Source organism: Grus americana, chromosome 5 (assembly GCF_028858705.1).
Source record: "Grus americana isolate bGruAme1 chromosome 5, bGruAme1.mat, whole genome shotgun sequence".
Classification (NCBI taxonomy): Eukaryota; Metazoa; Chordata; class Aves; order Gruiformes; family Gruidae; genus Grus; species Grus americana.
Window position 1 is genome coordinate 19,924,294 of NC_072856.1, and position 23,371 is coordinate 19,947,664.

The 23,371-nt window shown below is 41.1% G+C and overlaps 1 protein-coding gene across 15 annotated transcripts in view; it reads right to left on the bottom strand.

The window, feature by feature from the left end:
• TSPAN4 (tetraspanin 4) overlaps window positions 1-23,371 on the bottom strand; it is a 474,563-nt gene that overhangs the window by 247,583 nt on the left and 203,609 nt on the right. Inside the window, exon 1 of one of the 15 annotated variants that reach the window (XM_054825774.1) lies at window positions 7,820-7,936. The exons of the other annotated variants lie outside the window; for them this stretch is intronic. Within the exon in view, the coding sequence (XP_054681749.1) occupies window positions 7,820-7,910 (91 nt within the window). The 5' untranslated portion in view covers window positions 7,911-7,936. Of the gene's footprint in view, window positions 1-7,819; window positions 7,937-23,371 lie in introns of those variants that run through there. 15 annotated transcript variants of the gene reach the window in all.

Below are 23,371 nucleotides of genomic sequence, written 5' to 3' on the forward strand. Positions count from 1 at the left end.
ATTCTATGATATTCAGTATAATTTACTACAGTAAATTATTTTCCAGCCAACTGGCTGGAAAATGGCTTTGTGGAGAATGACCTGGGGTTCTGATGGCCAATTAAAAATAAATCAGCAGTTGCCCTCAAGGGTGAAGATGAGCTGTGTACCAGGCTGCATTAAAATAAAGGAAGCCAGAAGACCAATGGAAGTGATTAGCTTGCTCCACTCAGCACTTGCAAGACGTTGTCTGCAGTAATGGGGCCAGTTTAGGGCTCCCCACTGCAACACAGACATTGGCACACTGGAGCAAGACTAATGGAGGGGCACCAGGATGATTAAGAAGCTGAAGTATGTGATAAATGAAAGACTGAGAATTGGGCTCAAGCAGTCTTAACAGAGGGTTAAGGAATGGTCTTGCTGGCTTCAACTACATAAAGGGAAGGTATACAAAGAAAGAAGCCAGAGTCTCTCCAGAGCTGCATAGTAATAGGAGAGGCAATGGCCACAACTTGTAATAAGGGAAATTCTCATTAGGTATTGGGGGGAGGAGAATGCAGGAATCACTGTGAGGTTGATTAACATTGGAATAGGAGCTCTGAGACATGGGAAATCTCCATCTTTGGAGATGAAGACAAAACTTAAGATTTAAAAAGGCACCAAGTGACCAACCCAATATAACTTCAAAGCTGGCCCTGCTTGGCCCAAGGGATCAGATGAGATGACCTCTCGATGTCACTTCCAACACGAATTATCCTCTGATTCCATGATCTCCAGGAAAGTTAGGGCTGTGTAACACAGTGATAGAACTCAAACAGGCTGTATATTGAGAGCAAAGCAGGAAGTGAAACACTACAAGAATCACAGTGTTTTGGAAGAAGAGTGTGAAAAGACAATGGGCTGCCTGAGAGACAAAAGATGGACCTACTTGAGTCTCGGACTGCATTCCAAACATTAAATGAGGAATATATTTTTACTGAGACTAAGTCACCTGAAAGACAACAAGAGATACTTTGGAAGACCTAAGCAGTCGGGGAAAAGTATACAGAGACTTTTTACAAAAAATCATGGAAATGTGGTTACAAATTGTAAGTGGCTTGTCACAGAAGGCACATAGAGAGTTTAACTATGGCCACGCAGGCACAGGCTATTTACACAGTTATGTTAAAAAAAATATATGGTGGAAAAGCTGAACACCCAGAATGTAGGATGAGGGGCCAGGACCAAAGGACTATCAATCACATTACAAATGGAAGTACTTTAGTTGACCTGAGATGCATATAAAGTACAAACTGACAAAAGTATTGTGCACTGATAGCTCTGCAAAAGTATGACCTATGAATAGCAAAGAAGCAATACCACCATAGATCAGAGACAGTTGTAGAGGAGAAGAGTATACAAATATCACAGGATTTTTCAGTCATTTCCACTCCTGAAGCATCTGTAAAAGACTACGCACAGTGGCCATAAGAAATGGAAGAGATAGGCCATTTAATCACAAACTCTCCTCTTCCACTTGATGAGAATAAAGTGATTCAGAACACAAGAAAAGGCCATCAGATGCAACTGACTGGGGGCCTAAAATCACAATGACAGTTGCTTACAAAGCACTGAAATCTTCTGGGGAAATATCACAGTAGCACAATACAAATTGGTATATTATCTGACCTCAAGTCCTTGAAAAAACACCATGGACAGGTGCAGCTCTAAAATACTTCAGAAGGCATTTAAAGTCCCTGATGCTCATCTTTCAGGTAGCAACTGTGTCTTCCCTTCTCTCACTCCTGGCCTGTGGTGAAGAAAATAAAAATCCATTTGTATCCTGATCCTATGTATGCTCTTCACTGGTATAGCCCAACAAGCTTTAAAACGGAGATTATTATCATTATTGCCATCTGGCAGATAAAGGCACTGACACACAAATAAGGGAAGATTACTCAGCAGAGCAGTGAGAAAGATAGGAATGGAGTCAGTCCCCTGCATCTCAGCAGCATTTCTTATTCATTAGGTCAACACACATTTTATTGTTCATTGCTTTGTCATTAGTCTAGATCCACAAAAAAAACCACAGACTGAAGACAGTTCAACAACAGCTTATTTTTCGACTTGCTAAAGTTGCATTTATATTTCATCCAATGCATACTGATGATAACTCCCATATAACTAGGCTCTTCCCTCTACTGCTGCACTGATATTGAAAAGCTCCACAGTAGATAAGCAGTCCTTATTTTTAGTATTTTTGCTGTAACACAGGAACTGCTTCCACCACAGGACACTCAACTCTTATTAATCCACAGACAGAACTTGAATAACCCTCTTGATTTGGCTTAGACTCCCATCAGTGGAAGGAAAAGGAGGGGAAATTATATAGCTAAGTTTCTGGTGACTAGCAGGAAATGCTTTGATGGCAGCAGAGAATAACAGAAAATTTCCTAAGCAATCACTATCACTGTAACAAGCAAGAGGCAGTTTTACATACCTGTGAGCTTATCTTTTAATTGCCTTGAAAGCTAAGGCTTGCAGTCAGAAAAGTGATTGCAATAAAGATCTTGTTCACAGTATATGCATCCACCACATCCTCACTGATTAAACAATGTAAATCAAGGGAAATGTATGACTTCTGGAAATAGATGCTGAGCTACATGTTAATTTACAGAGTCCAGAGAATTCAAGCCTGAAGAGGTAAAAGAAAAGGAATGTGGTGCTGTTTCTCACTTCTGGCATTAAGTAAGGAAGCAAATTTGCCAGGCAAGGGAAAAATACTGTACAACTGCTGCCTGTGACAAGAGTTTTCTGGTGTTACTACTTGGTGCACAGCTACTTCCATTTAAGAAGACAAACATAGTTGTAGAATCTCCACAAAAGCATGTTCCAAAGTATAATGCAGCAACTACATTTTAGAGCTACTATTGATCTAAAAATCCGTGTAACATAAGCAATGTGTCTTCCTCCAATCTCATCCTTGCAGCAGACATTTCTGATGGTACATGGCATGAAGGGAGGGTTTGCAGCCATTTCTCCCCCACCAGTGCTCACAGTGGGGACAAGTTTTTCTGTAAAGGTGCTTCAGCCAGTTGACATGTTCCCACTCCTTAGCAAGGACAAATCAAGTGTTTTCAAATTCATCAGAAATAGTTTGCTTTCTCTTAAGTAACTTGCTATCTGCTCTTCTGTGCAGCACTTTAAATCTACTGGTTTTGAAAGGCACCAGATTGATAGCCCAGACTTTGATTTTTCACAATGCTAACATTGTACCGGGACAGTTTTCCCACCCCAGTAGCACTAAGAGGCACCAGCTAACAGGAAATTATTGATCCTACCACCTAACTCAGCTCTGCAGTGCCATTTACTCAAAGTCCTACTATCCTCTGTGCCTACAACCCTTACAGTACAGGCAACCATGGTAAGAAGCTCCTACTCAATGATCTGTCTGTTAAATTGCCTCCAACTTGGTTTATAAAAATCCCTGTCAGTAGAGTAAGCTATATCCAGTTTGATATAGCCCCGGCATACCTGCTAAGTGTGCCACCCCCAAAGTTTGATTATACTGGAGTATTTCATGAGGTGAACACCAGATTCACTACAACCAGCTAGAGGCCACTAAATTCATTTTGCATTCCTGAAGACACATCAAATCCAACAACTGATTTGCAGAGGCTTCAAAGCAGCTGAAGTAAAAGATAGTATCTCATTATAAGCTGCCTAAGCCCATGCATTTCCATCTCTGGCCACACAGCCTTTACTTTGAACTGCACAAATAGATTAAGGTCATTGTCAAAACAATAAGACGACTTCACCCTGGATGAGCTAAACAGTGACAGCAAGTAAGCGGTAGCTGCATGGGAGAGCAGACAGCAACACATTACTAAAGGAGAGAGCAAACTATTTTTCACAAAGGTGAAAAAGTCTGATTTCTTTATGCTAAGAATCCCAATGGTCTGGGATGTTTTAGGGAGACACTAACCAAACGGACAGCATTAAAACTACCTCAGTGACTGCTGCAGTGGAATAGAATAGCACACTGCAGAGGTCAGCCAGCTCAGCTCTGACCGGTCACCATTATCAGTGCATATTAAAACATGCCAAATAGAGCCAATGCCTTATAAAAGGAATCTGGCTGGTTTTCTGTATTTGTTTTTGTGCCAAAATAGAAAATTATTGGCCAGAGCAGATTATAACAAGGAGAATTGAGACTGCCTAGAACCCTTGCTTTGTGCTTGGGTTACTGCCTTCTGTACGACATTTTCCAGTGAAAACCCTGGCCCTTGTGCGTCTGAGGATTCTGCTGTGACAGACACATGGAAATCACAACTCAGCAACAAATGGCTACAGAAAAACAACAGCAACAAACAAAACCCCACTATTAGGCTAACACAGCATGAAGAAGTGGAGAAGCAAGGTCTGCTTTGACACAGCCACACTCATTTATCAATTTAATCTCCTCTGGTATGCGCATATAAATAAAGTGTTTGTGAACATAATGCCTTCCTGAAGTTCAGCAACAGCAAGACTTTAGAGTGCACAGAGATTTCCACCAGTTTTAGGCGTTAGAAAGACGCAGCCAGCAGCTGTGATGCTATAAACCTCTTTCCTTGTTGAACCCTGCTGCTGTCTATCATGTAGCCATTCATAACTGCTTCACATTCCTCTGCGTCCAGTTTTATCCCTTTGTTTGCTGCTTTATACCTGCAGCAGAGGGTGAGGGAAGAGTGACTTCTTCATAACATCTAACCAGCTAACTCATATCTTAACTCATATCTTTCTCACTGGAGAAAACATTGCTTTCAGAGGCTCACTTAAAATGGTGAATAAACAAAAATGTTTGTTTTCTTCTGCACTTACTGCTTAGTAAATCCCAAACACATTAGTATCATGATAAATTCTTCTTATAGCCCTTGCAAAAAATAATGAATCCAGTTATTTCACAGCTAGATACTCTGGCCAGAGAGTACAAATGCTTTAGGTGGATATACCCACACGTGTGTACATCACCTGTTATATTCACTACAGAAGATAGACAAGAAAGAAAGAAATTCAACAAGAGACATGAGGTCTGCTGTGTCATAAGAAAATTTAAAAAAAATGGTGGTATGCAATGCTTGCAAGTATGGGTGGGAATCCCTGCACGTTAAAGTGAGTTAAGAGATCCTTTGTTAAATATTACTGAGTGAAGTCTTGGTTCTGAGATGGAATGAAGTCTTAATACCTTTGCAGGGCACAGTAATACACTTTCTTGCATACTAAGCAATATGGCGGGAATCTGCACTGAAGGTTATTTAGACAAGATCCTGTGAATACAAGTGTTATTTGTGACCTGGATCTCCATCAGTTATGCCCTCTGGGATTAAGAGTCACACTCAGATACAGTCAAAGCCATTAGCAACAGCTAGGAAGGTGGGAAAAATGAGAAGAATCAAAACAGGAAAGATATATCCTGTTTTTCAACAGAGAAAGCAGCCAAATTTCACAAAGGAACATCACTCTGAAGCAATGATGTATATATATTTCTTTTGCAGAAGGGTTATGGGTTGAGAGGGATAGGACTGGACTGGCAGGACTACCTGAAGTGTCCGGGAAACTCAGCAAGCCACAGAGAATGAGAGCACAAACAAGTCTCCCGGTCTGCAGAGCTGGTGATGGGAGTGCTGGAGAAAAGGGAACAAAACCGCTGCTGCTCGGAAGCCTGTTAGAGAGAGACAAGAGGCAGTAGCTTAGTTTGGAGGTAAAGAGCATGGAGGGGGACGACAAAAGTTGTGAACAGGCCTGTAAGGGACAGAGGGAGATTCTGATGGAAGATTTCAGTCCTCTCTGCAGAAAGAGAAACAAAAAAATACTTGTACCAAAGAACCACACCCACAAGCCTGATACCAAATTAGCTCAGCACATGGCTCTGTTAATTCTGCCCAAGTATTTCCTGTTTGATGACAGACTGAACTGCTGCTCACTGAACCAGGGTTATCTCCCCCATGCATTACCAGCCTGGCAATCAGAAGGGAACCTGGCAAACAGGACTAAGAACAAGGACAAAGTAATCTTCCCTCTGAGGCCTGCTGCCAAGTGACAGAGCTGCCTGCCTGCCAACAGCAGCACTTTCACTGGGGACTTGGTACAAGAGCTTCTCTTCCCTGCAGGTAAGCATGTGTCACCTCGGGGCCATCCCATCTGCTAACTTCTCCACATGATGGACATGAAGGGGATGCAGGAGGGGAACAGCAGGAGTTAAGAAAATAGCCTTTTGGCTTGTCTCTGCCATCAGTGCTCAGTGATGCACTCCCAAGTGCTGGCAATTTCAAGACACAAGGTTCTGGGCTGTCTGATAACACTCTCTCCCTACCCTGCTGCTCCAAGCATCCATCCCATCTTGTAAATAAGACTTAGCGCTAAATTCCCAAGGAAACTGGAGCTCCTTGGTACTGCTGACTGAGATTTTCCCGTTCATGCAAAGAGGGCAGACCAAGTTAGGTCAGACTCTGTAAGAGACCTGACAAAGCACAGCCAATTACCAGGAATGCTCCCAAGACCCCTGAAGACAGCACAGCACAATGGCTTGACCATTATGCTCCAGGCTCACTATTAGCCATGTCATAAGATTTCACTGCTGTCCACCACCACCACTCCCCCCCCCCCCCCCCCCCAAAAAAAAAAGTGTTGTATTCAAATACAGCTGTGTGATCTTCTACTGGTGTTTTCCTTTGGTGCTGCACTGGGAGTCCCAGGAAAACATCTGGAGAGAGTGAAGCGGGGTGAAAAAGCCAGACAGCTGCAAGGACATAATAAACCATGGGTGAAAGTTCACACAGGAGCCAATTGATATCTGCTCTGTGGGCTTTGGGATTTTCCATGCTGATGTTAGAACAACTCACTAGAGCTTGCCAGAGCTCTCATACCCATCCCACCACAGGCTAAGGCCCAAACTGTTCCTCAGTACTTCAGAAACTTGCTGCTTCCCAGACACTTGACACCTGAGTACCAAATAAATTTCTTTGCAGGCTGGGTTATATATTCAAGGATATTGTGCTAAAGAGTGGGAAGTTTCCTTCTAACACTCATAACATTTTTAGTTCCTTTCTCACTCCTTTTTCCACAGCCTCCGGCTTCTTCAGCTTGTGGAGAAAAGGGAATTATGCACATGTTCCCCCAAATCAGGTAGTCTAGGGCTGCACCCCACCTCAAAGTTGGTATCTCGAATACTTATTTAATCCTCTCCACGGTAGTTGTGTTAGAGAGACCTCATCAACACTGGGTTTGCATGCAGAAACAACTTGCTTTCTATATCCTCCCCTCTGCCAAACCCCGCTGCCAACTCTAAAAGGCAGTGTTCTTCATAGCCACCCACAACACGTAGTGTAAGTTGAGAATTTTGCAAAAGATTGTTTTTAGCTTGGAAATGATACTGAATTTAAATTGCAGTTCTAAGTGGCTGCAGAACGTTTTAGCAGCTGCTTTCTGCCCCACCCTCATTCCCTGCTTGTCCCGTCCCATTTCCCCTCGTCTTAGTCCACTGGGGTGTTTTGGACTCTTTGCTGAATATTCAGCTCAGATGGAGGAATCAAATCCACTTTTAATCAAGCATTCAAGTCACTGCAGGTAGGCTCATTCGACAGGTTCCATAACCAAGCACTCTTGTGACAAAAGCCACCGACGCATGAAACTCACATATGCTGTTCAAAAGCTGAAGTACTAATGCAACACAGTCACCAGGGACTCTCCACAGAAGACTACTAACTATACTGTGCAGATAAACTTAGTATTAATAACTCTAATGCACCACAAGAGACACTAAATTGGGGAGGAAGAGGGAGGTGGTACAGAAAATTTCCCAGAAGCCCAAGGTTGGTACCTCTTTTCCATATGCATGAGTGAGTCTCACTGAACTGATTCTTGGAACCATAGGCTTCTTCTCGAGCTATGCGAGTAGCTCTTCTTGGCATTGCTGTCCTGCATCAAAGTACCGTCTCTTCCAGTTATTCTCTGAATCTTTGAATAAGGGAGGTTGTCTCTTGCAGTTAGCCATGGGGTACAAAAGCCAAAGGTGACCAAGATGTAGCATCCATGCAGAACAACTTGGATGAATAAGCAATCTCATGCTGAGCCCTGATAGCACAGTAACACCAGAGCAAAGTTCGCTTTTCCGGAGGTCTAAATCTTTCTGCTAAGCATGAAGAAACAAAGTTGTTCTCATGGAACAAAAATCTGAAAACAGGTGCCACGTGGAAACACTGTCACACAAAAACGTACTTTCAGTTTCAGGCAAAAGTCTAACTTCTTATCTGTGCTCATGCAACACTACATTTCTAGAACTACAGCAAGGTCATAACATTATTCTATCTAGTCCAAACTTGACTTTGGGGATGCCTCCCCCATTTGGGGAGAAGTGGTGTACAACTGGATTTCTAAGGAGTTAATCTTCCAAAGTACTGAGCACTGACACAACTCACTCTCTCTCTTTGACGGCCACAAGAATTTTACTGCTAACTTCAGTGCAAAAAGAGCTTGGACAACAACGGGTGCACTTAAAAATTGTACCTAGAGATATTTGTTACAGAAATACGAAGACTGGCATAAATGCAGTCTGAACAGAAATGTGTAGGTGCAAGCCCACCCAGAAGAAACAGGGTTAACAAAGGGTTAAAAGAACAGCGTGTACTGCAAACAAAGACCACGCCAAGGTTGTGGCAGTGTCACATCCACCACTCCTATCCTCATCAGTTCGCAAGGAAAACAGGCAGTGGGTGGCAGCCTGGCCTAATATTTATGGAAGATGGAGTAAGTAGGGCTCTGCAGCAAAGCACCACCCTGCAACTGCTGCTGAATCCTAAAGAGCACAAAAGATCTATCCAAAAACATGCTTGTTACATCAGGAAGAATCCCAGAAACTTGACATCTGGCATTCTTTATCCTCTACATCACACACAAGTGATCTTTGCCAGACCACTTGGACGTACACCTCCTGGGGCTTGTAGGCATGTGGGTGCAAGTATGCAGATGAATGAAATCTATGACAAAATGAGTGTAATCAGGTAAAATCAACTTAAAGATTTTTTTTTAATAAATACTACTTTTCTCTTCCATAAGATCTTTCACTGAATTTTGTTGTGCTGATTTCCCTACACATACACAATTTCTGTGATACTCAGCCCTTAACTGCAGCAGATGAGCCCATTTAAGTTTCCTTCATAAATTAAAACTCTTCTGCTCATCCACCCTGTATTCACAGCACCTCAACATTCTCACAGTTGCTCAGGCGACAGACTTTTTGTAGGTTACCCTAAGTGGGAAACTTCTCCATCAAAAGCTATTGCAACACTTCACGCGAATTCCTGGTTTTTACAGCTCGGGTAGTAAGGACTGAACATTTAGTCCGAGGAGGTTAACAGGATAGACTATTGCATAACAACGGACAAACTATTTATACTAACGCACACCGTTATTACTACCATGGTTGAACTTTAATGAAAGAAGATTTTCTCCACTTAGGGGAAAGGGGAAATGCTTCCAAATCTAATGATACTTTTAGGCATCTTAAAGTAAATTTCGCCTTTTATAGGTAGATTCTGGTGCCAATCTGTCTCTCCTGTTCTTCATTTATGATAAAATACAAATTACAGTTGGACAGCTAATGAGCCACTTGTAAATGCCACACAAAGGAGAGATGCTGCAGTGCCAAACATTTTAGAGTCTGTTGAAGAAAATAGCTTTATAATTCATACACATTAAAAAAAACAAAAACAAAAACAAAAAAAACCCAAACCCCAAACAAACCAAAAAAACCCTACACTAAAAGTAAGACCGGACATTGCAATTCCTATCTGCAATAGGCTGTCTGAAAGATGTAAAGGCATCTCCCAGCCTAGCCTCTGCTAACAAACATTCAGGATAGGAATTGTATCCAGCTTGTGTTGGAATGATACATTTCCTCCTCCCACTTTCTTTTCTTAACAAGGTTAGTTTCCCTAGGATAAAGGCAAAAGAGAAGCATGTGGCAGTGATGCATGCAGTCCTGGTTCTGTGATAAGCAGAGACTACAAACCCACCAGGCTGAATCCTGCCAAACATCTGCTCATGTGAACTAGATTATGGGACTTTCTGGTGGTTGAGTTGTTTATTTAAATTATGCCAGGGAACTGAATTTACATCTCCAAACCCTACTTTGCTTCCTGCATTTCAAATTGTTTATGCTACTTTATTTGGCTATAAGATTCCATTTAGAGGGAAAAGAAAGCTCCCTAAACTCTGTCAGTATTCACGTGCAATCTAATACAGGAAAAAACTGAAACCCAATGAGAATCTCAGGAAGAATTTATAACACATACAACACATGAGAAGAAGAACTTCTGTAAAGGTCAGATTCTACCAGTGGATGGATAAAACCTGTCCTACCTTGTGGATGACCTTACCATTAAGAATGCTGTTACTTGCCTTAATGAGACACTCCTAACATCTAATAGCTCAGTGAAAAGACATTAAGACATTGATCCTTTTTGAGTTCAATCTTTTCATTAACAGAACTTGAGGGAAGAATGGTACATACAAGCGCAAACAAATGCTACTCAACACAAGACCAATATGTTTGGAGCTTTAAGCAGCCTTCATAAAGAATGCTCCACTTTCAGCAAATGGTGATGCATCACTTCTTGCTCCTCTGCCAAAAGAAGGCACTGTCTCACTTATGTCCTTTATGGAAAACAACATTTTGAGATTGGACTCCTGGGCCCAAAGTCCTAGCTACAGGCCACTTCAGGAAACAAAACAACAAAGACTATTATCACTTAAGTAAGCATCAAATCACCTCAAACTACATAAAAGCACAAAGAAATGAGGAAGTCAAAGTTTATTCTATGGGGAATCCTGTGCTTCAAACACAGTCAGAACTTGGCCACGAAAATGAAAATACATCTTTTCTAAAATATTGAACAAATTAGAATTCAAATCTTTATTTCATAAATCCAAGTTATTGTGCTGATAGCCTTTTCACTTTAGGGCATGAAAAAAAATCAATAAACCAAATAATTTCCATAGATATTAACCAGACTTCCCAATTTCAAATAGCACCAGAAAAGGTTATACAAAGGACAAGGAAAAGAACATTGCACTGGCATCACTGTAGAATTTAGAAAAAGTTTGGCTATGAACTGCAATTAAACTGGGTTATAGGATTTAAATCTGGTGCCCTGAGACTAAGTTGTTTCCTAATTCAGCTATGGCCTTACACAGAGAGTGTGGCAGAATCGCAAGGTGATACCGTTTACATATTTTCTGTGAAGGCAAATCTAATTATCCCATGCTTTACTAATACGATCGTACTGCAGGTCCTGAGCTCTTAATTGGCTTACTGTATACAAGCCTGAGCTTTTTGTGCCATGAAACACTTGTGAGACCTCAGCATTTCATGGTCACTTTTGTCCTACTATCTGGCTTAAATTGTTCCCTGCTTGGCATCACTATTCTGCCACCAAGTATGTTTAGCTCACACTCAACTTCTCAGATGTTTCACTGCTGCTGTTTTCTGTGCGTAAATGTGTTGATGTAAGGAAAAGGCACCTCGGCTGTCCTTTCCATAACACAGATGTTCTTATGTGTGTGGCTGTATGTGGAGAGGGAATGACAGAGCCTCCCGGGGTCCTAAGCTTGCATCCATCTTAGCATTAGGATCTATCCTGTTTTTAGCATCGTATTCTTCTAACCAAAGGGACTGTATGTGTATGTGCATGCCTCCATTCATGCTTGCATGTTCCATCCTCATTTCCATGCCTGCTGGTGATAATATCTATTGCTAGCAACTTGTCATTGTTAGTTCTATCATTGTCTGCTTTGCAACATTTTCTTTTCCTGTAGATTAGCTCTCTGCTAACGTCTCCACCCTCTTGTGCCATACAGCATCCTTTTTTAGCCATTTGTCATTTTAACACTAGCACACGTGCTCCTGGGGTTTGTTTACTACAGCTCCAGGCTCCCTTCTCTCTAACCCAGCTACTTCCTATCCAGCTACACATATGCAAACTCATGATTCCCACTAGTCTCCAGACCAGTCTTGTCAATGTGGGGCAAAAGTTCAGACAGACATAAAATCTCATGAAATCTTGCAGCTCAACGGTTAGTAAGCATCAGCAGCTACAGGTAGTAAAGCCAGAAGCTTGGTGGGGTAGACTGGTACAGTTTTCCATTACAATCTGCAGAGCAGCGTGCACTGCTTTTAAAGCCGCCTGCCAAGGAAGGATGCAAATGTCCAGCCTGTGCTGATGGCATGACTAAGTCGGCAGCATTTCAACTGGAACAAATCCCTATTTCCTTCTCATTCCTATCTTTCTTGCAAGTGTATTCCACCCTGCCTACCAGATGGCCCCTTCATGCTGAACTTGTGCTCCCATCTCCTGCTGAGACAAGGTGTCCTATGTTCGCTCCCCATCACAAGCCACAGAGAGGACACACTTAGTTTTTTACACTCAGCAGAGTTGAAAAGTCCACCTTTCCAGCTTGTTTGTCAGCATAGCCTCTTCCCCTCCCACAGAGTACACAGCTCTTTACACCACCTCCCACAGCAATAAAAAAGAAAGGCTTTAGCATTTCTCAGCAATCACATTAACTTTGATGAATTGTCTGGCAGTGGCACCTGCTGCTAAGTATACAGATGTACAGGATGAACTAAAAGGCATTTCTCCATAAAGCAGATGATATCGCTGCAGATATGTCCCTGTACAAATAGGTATTTTTCCACTTATCTAACCAATGATTTTTGCTTTGGTATAGGCATCCATAAAATAGCTTTGTGGGACAAACAACTCCAGGTAAACTTTGCAGAAATTCTAGTAATGAAACAGAGAATATAAGGAATAATTTCCTTATGTTTCACTGAGAGAAGCTGTTCTGCATTTTGAATGGAAACTTGCTGTATTTAAAACATCATTGAATACAGCTCCAGGAAAAAAGAAAGCAAACTACCTGATGTGTATTTCATAATAATAACTTGAGTATTATTACAAATGAGTTGTGCTCTGTGGCTACCAACTCTCTCCAACGGAAACACATACAGATTCATATTATTAGTTCAGTATCAGGAAGGCAAATTCTTCTGCAGGGAAATTCCATTTCAGCAAAGCATATCAAAAGTTCAGAAGGAATTAGTATGCACCAAGTACAAAAAATCTCCCATTCTGGTTGGGACTTCAGAAATAACTACAGTAGAATAGCCACTAGAATATTCATTATAAGGTATATGCAACACCCAATATATATTGCAGACCCTGAGGGTGTATTTGTCACTTCCACAAGGACTATTGAGGGAGTTAAAAATGCTGCATAAAAATGGTTTGGGGTTTTATTTTTTTTTTTTTTAAATAACCTTCAGGGTGATTTTTTTATTTTTTTCAAGGTGGGCATATGACAGTAACATAAATGGCCAGTTATTCAATTCCTCATCTGACTGCTTTGACTGTTCAGAATACACAAAGCAATTGCAAAGCTGCTATCAAAACAAGTTGGGGATTTTCCAGCATCAGGCACATTCTGTCCCAGACAGCATCATTCTGGTATAGATGGTCCAAAATGGATATAGGGGCTGCTAAGGGCAGGGATAGGCAAGGAGAGCCAGGTCATCCACAGGAGGGTGTGCTGTTCAGGTGTATTGAGTCAAGTAGTCTGTGATGAGATCCCATTACAGGTACTAATTCAGAAAGCATTAATTTAAATTAGCTTGCAGGCTGCTCTAAGTTCTGCAAAGGATAAAAATTCCTCTTGTGCAACATCGGTTCTGGCTATAGTTACACCACTTGATCACAACCAAGGGCCTTCCTTTCCAAGACCTCTGCAGGATGTGCACTAGGCTTGGACTTCTATACAGCTCATAAGAACATTCGCACTTGTGTTAAACAGGATTTACAATTTCTTTCTCAAAGATGAGAGAAACCAACCACTAAATGAGGGACTTCTAAGCTATGCAGTACTGGCCAATGTCCACATTAGCTGGGTCAGTGCTTTGGCCTAGTGTGGTAATTTTTTGTCATGTCTACAAAGTACAGCCCCTTTTGAAAGTGTTGCTGCTTTTTAATTTAGAAGATGTATAAAATTATTTGGGAATCATCTGCAGTGAACTCTGCTGAAGAAATGTTAAAGTGATGTTTTCTTTTGTCAATTTTCATTTGAGGAATCTTTTTTCAGGGTCTGTAAATTATGAGATAATTTTGCTTTGTCTTAAAATGTTTGACATTAGAAAAACAGAGCAGAGGATCTTGAGACAATACCTAGAAAGACAAAGTTTTGAGGAGGATTTTGCAAGTATACAATTTTTCAACTTGAAATAATGCTTTTCTACCATTACTCTAGGCCAAGTACAACTGCCCTACAATGCAGCTAACCCTCAAAGCATTCTTGCCTCCTATAGCTTTGTTCCAGACTCATAAAGGTATTTTTAGCTTCCTAATAAATGGGCTAGGTACCACAATACCTTTCCAAATCTAACCACCAGTCTTTTTGCTCACTGATCAAGGCATTGTGCTTTAGAACTAGAAGACACTCTTCCATATCAGTGTACACCTCATTGGGTACAAAATGGCTTGCATTTTTTTGGTCTAAGGACTTCTCATGTGGACATTATTCTGCCTGATTTCCATTTGGTTATCAACTTGCACACCATCTGCCAGGAATATTCCCTCTAACAATGTGCTCCAGCAGGTTGACCCATCAGACCCTATTCTGTAACAAGCTGAACATGACCAGAGGTGCTTAACTCTCATTATTGCCTTTCCTGGCCTTGTGTTCTTTTACCAGACAGCCTCTGCCATTGTAATCAATCCTCTTCTGTCAACACTTTGAATTGTTTGCCCCACAGGTAAAATTCATAGCTTACTCTTGTCAGCACAGTGGTTTTAGTGTTGGCAGAGGAAAGCTTATAGGCAGAAAAGCACCAAGAGTCTGCTGATTGCATGCCACCTCCTGGCATATCAATCCCACATAGTCATGTCCTCACAACACATAATCCTAACAGAATGGCAGCATGTCACCTACAGAAATTATTTTAGGATCATTCATAATATCATCCTGCTAAAGACAGGGCAATTTTGTGAGAGAAAAAATTGACACATAGCATTTATGCAGTTTTTATCTGACCTTGCTCACATACCTCTTGGCTATTCGCAATTCCTCCTATAAGCTGTGCCAAGTTTCATACTCAGAAATGTCTCTCCTGATGGGGCTTCCTAAGTTATCCTTAATAGCAAAGACTTGATACTTCGCAGCACAGTTCTGCCTGGAAATAATCTAGGAAGCACATGCCCTAAAATTTCCAGTGAAGACATGAGAATGCCTGATGCCTAGGACTGAATTTTTGCTGCCTCTTCCCACTCCACCCCAGCTGTTCCACTGCACTTCTCATATTGAAGGGGAGTGCTGACAGAATACTTCTCAGATGGGAACAAAAGTCATCCCAGTCAGGGCTCTTCTCAGACCCTGACAGGCAAAAGTCTATTTTAAATGTGCTGATTGTCAGGCATGTGGATGCCTTCACGGGCTGTGCACTGCAGAGTGAAGAAAGAGAAAACCCTCCTTCAATAACTTTTGTACCCAGCTCTCCCTTCCAACTCTGACAGACACCACTTGCAAGCATCAAGAGTGTAAGAACAGGGCACAAACGTACCGATAGCCTCCATGGTATACAATCCCAGGCTCCAGCAACACGTGCCTCGGGAACTGGTATATTTATATTTAAATGCTTTTGACAGATCTGCTGGCATAATATTGTCTAATTGCTTTTGGCACCCAACGCGTCTAACAGCAGTAAGTTCCTCAGGTTAACTAAACACGCTGTGAAAAAGTCCTTCCCTGTTTTGCATTTACCACCTGATAATTCAAGTGATTGTCCTGCAGCTTTTGTACCATGAGAAACTGAGAATAACCAGTCATTTCCAACTCATGTCTCCATGTTGTTTACGACTGCCAAAAGATTACATATCCACCCAATTGCTTCCCTCTGCCCAGATACTATTATCTATAATAGCATCAGTCCTAGTTGCAGGAACAGGTTCTCTGGGAGACACTGAGCACATTGTCTGCTGCAGAGGATTAAGGACATTAGCTTCCAACTCAAAGCATATAATCACGCGGAATTATGGAATCATAGAATTGGGAGAGATTTGAAAAGACCCCATGGATGACAGCAGAACAGGTCATATCTATGTCACCCCAGGCAGACATTTACTTCATCTATTAACAAACCTGAATTTTCTGTTCTGTGATGAAGCCTATTACTTCTTACCCTATGCCTACAAAGAAGAGCTCTTCCCTTCCTCTTTCCAGCAGCCATTTACACGTTTGCAAAATGTTGTTAAATATCCTTAGCAATCTCTTCTTTACCAAAGAACTCTAATTCCTGCAATCTTTGCTTTAGATTTTATTTTGACCTTGCTCATTCTTACTGCACTCGTATCAAATTGTCTGGTTGATCCGCATCTTTCAACTGCAGCTCCCAAAATGTGAACTATATCCCAGCTGAGACTGTACTAAGTGCCAAAGAGATGGATCATTTCACAGGTCTCATGGGTGATGTGTTCTGGTTTTGCATTGCAAAATGGTTTTGCCTTTTGAAGCAACACAGCATTCCTGATTTAAATTCACCTTGTGAACCACAATAATTCCCAGTTCTTCTCTTACAGACCTATTTGTACTTATGCAGTTGATAATTTCTCAAGTGAAATACATTGCATTTATCCCTTCTTTTTTTTTCAGGCTGTATCTCCAATTTGTCAACATCATTTTGGCTACCAAATGCATCTTCTCTATCTCCTGACCCCTCAGAAAATCAGATCAGGACTGAACACTACTTGTAACAAAGTACATGGGAATGCAAAAACTTTCAGATTCTGCAAGAATATTCTTTCAATTGAGCTACGAATCAGGATCTGAACTACCTTCAAAATAGTTCCCTCTTAGTATCACAGGTGCAGCTCATCCCTAACGAGGTTTCACAGAATAATTAAATCCAGACAGCTTGGGCAAACATCCAAATCTTCAGTAACTCACCTTAGCTGACAACTCTGGCAGATAGTTTGAAGTGTTGTAATTCCTAACACAAAGGGCGCATAATATCTGGGACCACTGACTGAATATTTGAGACACCTCTCATTGCTTTATCCACAGTAGGCGAAAATGGCATCAGATAAAGCGCTGCAGTTAGAAAGGACTTTCTCATGTTCTTGTTATTTTAGGGAGCTCTGCTATTGGTACAATTACACCAACAGTTTTGCCATGTCACTTCTTTAAAATATCCCCTCAACTATTTTTGTGCAGTACCGATGACTAACCTAATGTCCTGCAACATATTTCTAACTCTTACTGAACCTCCCAAAAGGGGAACATACAGTGAGGCCAGCACATAGGACACGGGTAGGCAGGATTACAGCATCTATTCTTGTCCTCGGACTTTATACAACTCTTGGAATATCCTTTAAACTATCCACAGTCCATATTCACCCTCTGTAAAATGGCATTAGTGAGAAGAACACAGAACTCCTGTTTCAGAAGTGGGATGGGCCTCCCAGGAGTAATGCATTGGCAGTTAATTTGGCAGCTCTGAAGGAGTAAAGATGGCATTAGCACTTACATTTGTGATAAATAGATTTTATTCCCATAACAACTCTGTTGTAAAATCAACCTCATTATACAGGTTTGGAACTGAAAAGCAAGAAAATTAGGCGAGCAAGGCTGAAATAGAATCCAGGTCCTGCACCCAAGCCCAGTGCCTTACACACTAAGACGTCTCAAGTAAAATAAAACAATATAGATTTAAAAATTCCTGGCATTTGCTAATCATCCTATAACTGTACCTAACACCTCTCTAACTTAGCTTATGGTGTGGAACTACTTTGACTTCTACAGCTTTACTCCTTGTCTTAGAGCAATATGCTTCTCACTTTAGAAAGTTGTTTTTCCATGTGAGATTTCCCAAATTCACTTGGGTTATCTGTTACAGATCAGCCTCACAATGTGGGAGCTGCATGAGAAAACAGTATCCTCTACTCTGAGTATCAGCAACGTTCAGGGAAGTAAGCTGTGCCAGTGCACTAGAAGACAAAAAAATGAGGCGCAAATAGCCTTGGCAGTTGGTTTGCTAAATCAAGATCACTGGTACACAGTGCCATGCTAAGCTATCAAGCCCATCCAGCAGAACCTGGGGACAGCACAGCTGTAGGTGCCCGTGTCACGTGTAAAGTGCCACCAAAACAAAAGGCAGGTGCCTGCAGCTGCACCAGGCATGTAGGGGTAGCACAGAGCAGATCAGCAGAAGTAGATACATTGAGAGTGTCAGACAAGCGTGTACGGCTGCATCCCAGGGCCTAGAAAGAAAACAGATGAATGCGCTTCAATGCTGTGCCTGGCTGCGAGGTTACCATGTGTGGAGTCACATAGTTTTGCTCTGGGCACTAATGGAACAGACAATCTGAACATGCAGCTGGCATGGGTACTTCTAGCAACACGGAATCTAGCAACTCACTCTGGAAGGAGAATCATACACTTATTCAACTCACAGGGCATGCCAAAAACTGCAGGAACATCAAGGAACATCAATTTCTCATCCTCCAGGCCCTACTAGCAATGGCCTGGACGATACATATTTGAAATGTCTCAGGGACACACACCCTGGAAGGAAAAAAAAAAAGAGAGAGAAGAGAGACCTTTGTTTATTGTTTACCACTTTCAAAGGTAATGTTGGTCACAAAAACTTTGGTAGCATCCGAGCAACAATCTCAACAAAAAGTCCTGACTAAGTACAAAATTCACTCTCTCATGATGAGCACTGAGAATAATCATCTGAACTCTGTTAAAACGGGATTTAAACCTGCATAGTTCTCAAGCTGCAACACTGACAGAATTTGAAGCTTTAGAGAGATCTTTGAGTTAAGCATCCATGTTTTAGGTACCATTTTTAAAAAGCAGTATTGCAGGAAGGCTTTGAAAGACTACTAGCTATTTATGTATCTAAATTGCCAGGAATTTCCAGGCTGGAAAATTTCTGGAAAAAAAAACGCCATGCAAAAAAATCAAGGACAAACTCTCGCACAAAACAGTTTTCAAGTGGGAATGAGCAGCACGCCCTTCCCAATCACGATATATCATCCCAGGTCTCTGGAAGCTTGTAAGGTGTGAAGCTACAAGTCTCCGTGTAGCTTAACTCACACAGAACAGACACTTTTTAAAAGTCATCTTTGGTTTAGTGGGAAATTTTGCACAGTTCAGTAGATTTTTAATGTTTCACACTCAAGTAACTACACTCCTACTGGAAATCAAAATATTAATGTACAATACCTTGCTGAGAGTGTACGAGCAACACAGGTCCTTCCCAGAGTATCAGCGGTGCTGGGCTTGGACTCATCTCAGCTAGCTGCTCCCCTCCCGCGTCTGTCTGCAGAGCTCTCACAGTTGGTCTCGCACAGACTGAGAGCTGAGCCCTGATTCATGATTTCAGGCTCCAGCCATGGAATGCAGCCATAGAAAATCCAGAACTATTTTTACCCCTGAGCAGCCGCAGCATTTCTGCCCCATAAAGACTTCTGAAGCTAATGCCTTACCCTAAACACACATACACCCTGAACCTAACCAGCTAAGATGCATGGCTCCCTGGCATTTAGTGTGGTTTTTAAACTGCGCAGTTGCTATCAACAGGACAAAGCAGCTCAGCCCCTGGCATTATTGTCAGCCCTCAGAAGTCAGACATTTGATCCCAGTTGTCAAAATTATAAATTCTTCGGAAATGCTTTGCTCCAGAAAATAAGATTAGCTCAGAGCAAAGACTGTCTATACAGTGTGTCTTGTACACCACCACCCCCAGCCTGCATTTAACAAATATGTAATAACATCTTCAACTAACTGACAGACTGCAGACACAAATAAAGATCACTACATGTTGAACTAAATCACTACATGTTTTAAGGAAAACCACAAGGCTAAGGCAACCCCCAAAAAATTCAGAAAACAGACAACAATGGCTTTTTATATAGAACATCCAGAAATATGGAATTGTCTTTAATAAATAATTAGCAACAAATCAGACCTAGACACCTGAACTAATTTTTCAAGATTATACAGAGAATACTGACTGCTAGAAACTTTTACAGTTGTGCTGTCTTGAACGTACAGGTTTCTATGAGTATACTTCGGAAATAAAAAATGCCATCTAGTCTTACTGTGGAGGAATAAATAACAATAAAAAAGAACTAATTGGATTTTTGCATAATCAACTATAATTGACACAATATACAAGCACTTTGGCAGAGAACAGTCCGCAAGCAAGTGTGTAGTTGGACATACATAAGAGGTCCAAATACCTAAGAACCAGCAGACTTACTGACTTAACTTGCTCATATGCTGCTTTAGACAATGAAAAATAACTGTAGGCATTTCTCAGAAATACGTGGTTAAAATACAAGAGGCACGATACAAAACTGACAGAACTACCGAAAACAGTCAATTATTAGTTCTTAACCTGTGGAAGTTTAGGTAAGAATTAATAGCTCAACAATATCACATCTTATGTTAAAAAATGGTCCCTGCCATCTAGAGTTTTCAGGATGATGAAAGAAATAGCATGCAAAGGGTGAGATTGCCAAATTCATAGGAAGACAGTTACTATCACCATTAAGCAGCAGGTGCCATAACCTACTGAGCTTCCTAGTGAGTTTTAGGGACAGCAACCACTATAAGGTCCCTTCAAAAGGCAGCTGCAATGGAACCTATAGTACACATGTATACCTACAGTAACCTTAACACTACATGTAACTTAAAGACAAATTCTTGACCAGATATACCCAAAGCTGTGGCAACTGGCACTCTGGGGATACTCCATTTATGAAAAAGTAACTGAATAATTACAAGAATATTTTTAATTTCACTCACAACTGAGTACCTGTAGCATCACGCAGGCTGATTCTGCAGCTCTGAAGGATTTGGCCCTTTTAAGCAAGACCTTGTACTGAGAATCTATCCTTTGCTGTTTCATACTCATGGACAGTCTCTTAAGAAAGTGTAGGGGGAGCAGAAGGAAAACAGCAATGAAGGAGATCCCTTGGGTAATAAGCAAGCTACAATGAGAGTGTGTAGAACAACATGAAACATACCTTAAGTGGGCCAGATCTGACATCAATGACCTAAAGCTCAGAAAAGGTGTTAAATAAAGGAGCAATACAAGCTTGTAATGTCTGGAAGGCTGAGCCACTTTAGCCTAGTGTTGTGGGAAATAAAGCAGAAGAAATGCTGTTGCTGTGAATTCGTGTCTGTATGACAGGTTATTCTCAGTGAACAGCCTTCTGCTATTTCTGCAATGAGCTGACTCTCCAGAAGTCCCTTTCTTTTGCAGTGAAATCAAAAATCCCATCAATGACAAAAAGCCAAGAGAGTAAGTCTAGCTAACAAAAACCCTATGCAAGTAGCTTCACAGTTTCTATCACTTTTCACCTAAGAATTAGGAAGTACATGTTTTCTACCTGCCAAATTATTACCAGCTCAAGAACAGACAGTGCCGCAAATTATTGGCTCTCACAAATAAGAGACAGTGTAAAAGGCTGGTATAAAACTCGTTCCTTTCTGGCAGAATATTTAAGGTTCTCCTTGCATACTACCAAATAGAATTCAAAGGGAGAAAAAAAACCCTACGCTAATACAAACCTGAGGCTGTCTGATAATACCTTCTGCTTTTAATACCTTATTCAGTAAGCTTCAAACTTGTTGAAAACCAGAAGGTGAAGAGCCAAGATAAGCTCCATGAATTTTTAACCAGGCTCCCTTGGAGACTGCCAACACCAGATAGGAAATTATTCACCATTCTCCCAGCTGAACTCACTGGTTCATATAGTGATGTTGAGGGATAGTGAGAGGAGTGTCTAAAGCTGGGAGTAGCAGTATGAAGCCATCTGTGAGGGGCTCAACATTTGCTGATTTGTTTCTAAATTAAGAGTTTAAAATATTTATTTACACACTTGCTTTTAAAAGCCAATCTTTCCCTCTCTGTTCTCAATTTTATGCCACATGGAAATGGCTAGGGGTCAATGGTCAAAAAGAAGAAAAAACCCCAAAACCCTACACAAAGCGCACAAATCATTTTTAGGTATCAAAAGAAGAAATCACCAAAAGTAATGTAGCAGTCACCATAACAATTTCCAAAGAGGTTTTAATATATAAGAAAGGAGGAAGGAGAGGAATCAAATGAAAAAAATAGCAATTTAGGGTGTTAAATTCCAAGAAGTTTTAAAGTTTTTGTTCTCCCAGAAAATCCACACTACTCATCTCACTTTTGAGAATTAGCACCATGCAAGGCATCTTTTAAGACATTTTCAGGCGTAATGAAGAAATTCCAAATCACTTTTTCATAAGGATCCTATATACTATAGGAGAAGATCTATAATGAAACTATCAATCATTGGTGTTAAACAGTCCATGCAACTAAAGACCACCAGAAAAAAGAATCTGAAACCAATTAATCAATCCCATAGTTTCAGTTTTCAGGGAGAATGTGACATTATTATAAATAGTAGTTATAATGCAGAAACACAGAGGCATTTCCAGGTCTTTCTCTTACTCTTAAAGTAGTACAGCCAGGCTGCTTAAAACATCCTCCTTAAAACAGAAAGTGAGGACAATGATCCAACAGCTGATATAATTGTTGCCACTTTCTAGCACCATTCTGGGGAGATTGCACAGGAAAGAGAGGAAAGAAAGAGATTCCTAAAAAGGAGGTGTATTTCTAGCTTAGATCCCAAGCTAACTGCCTGATCAACCTTTTGCACTTGCATGCAGATAGAAGCAAACACAAAAAGACACCCACAAACATGCATTTCTTTCCTTTTTGTCAGCAGCCTCGAGTGCTAGTTATCATAAATGGTTATCATCACTATCCATCCAAAACGCATATGCATGAGAGAGACAAACACCTGTACAGCTATCAAGAGCCAGGTTTGCAATCACAGTGCAAAACAGTTGCTAACTGCAGGCTTAATTTGTGTTCATGTCATTGCAACGTTATGCCCAGCGTCATAAGATGTCTTACCCACTTCACAAGGGTGAGATGTTTACAGAATCAACCCCACTCAGGAGGCAGAGGCCAAGAACTGATCCACCTGCACTGATGCAAATCCAGACTGCAAACAAGGAAAAGCTCAAGTTGTGATGTTTGCACTTACTCCTGTTTCAAAGAGGAAAACTGGAAGCCTCTGCTTAGGGCTTGCATTGATGCAGCCATATTGCTCGATGGCTGCTAAGTACAGTCAGGATACTCAAGAATTATCATTATATGTCTTATTTCTTTTACCATTTCCTAAAGCATTTGCTCTGAGCTATTGTTGAAAAAGGATTCTGTGCTAATGTTGCTCTGACTCAGAACTGCCTTCCTTCATGAACTCAAGACCTTGCAACA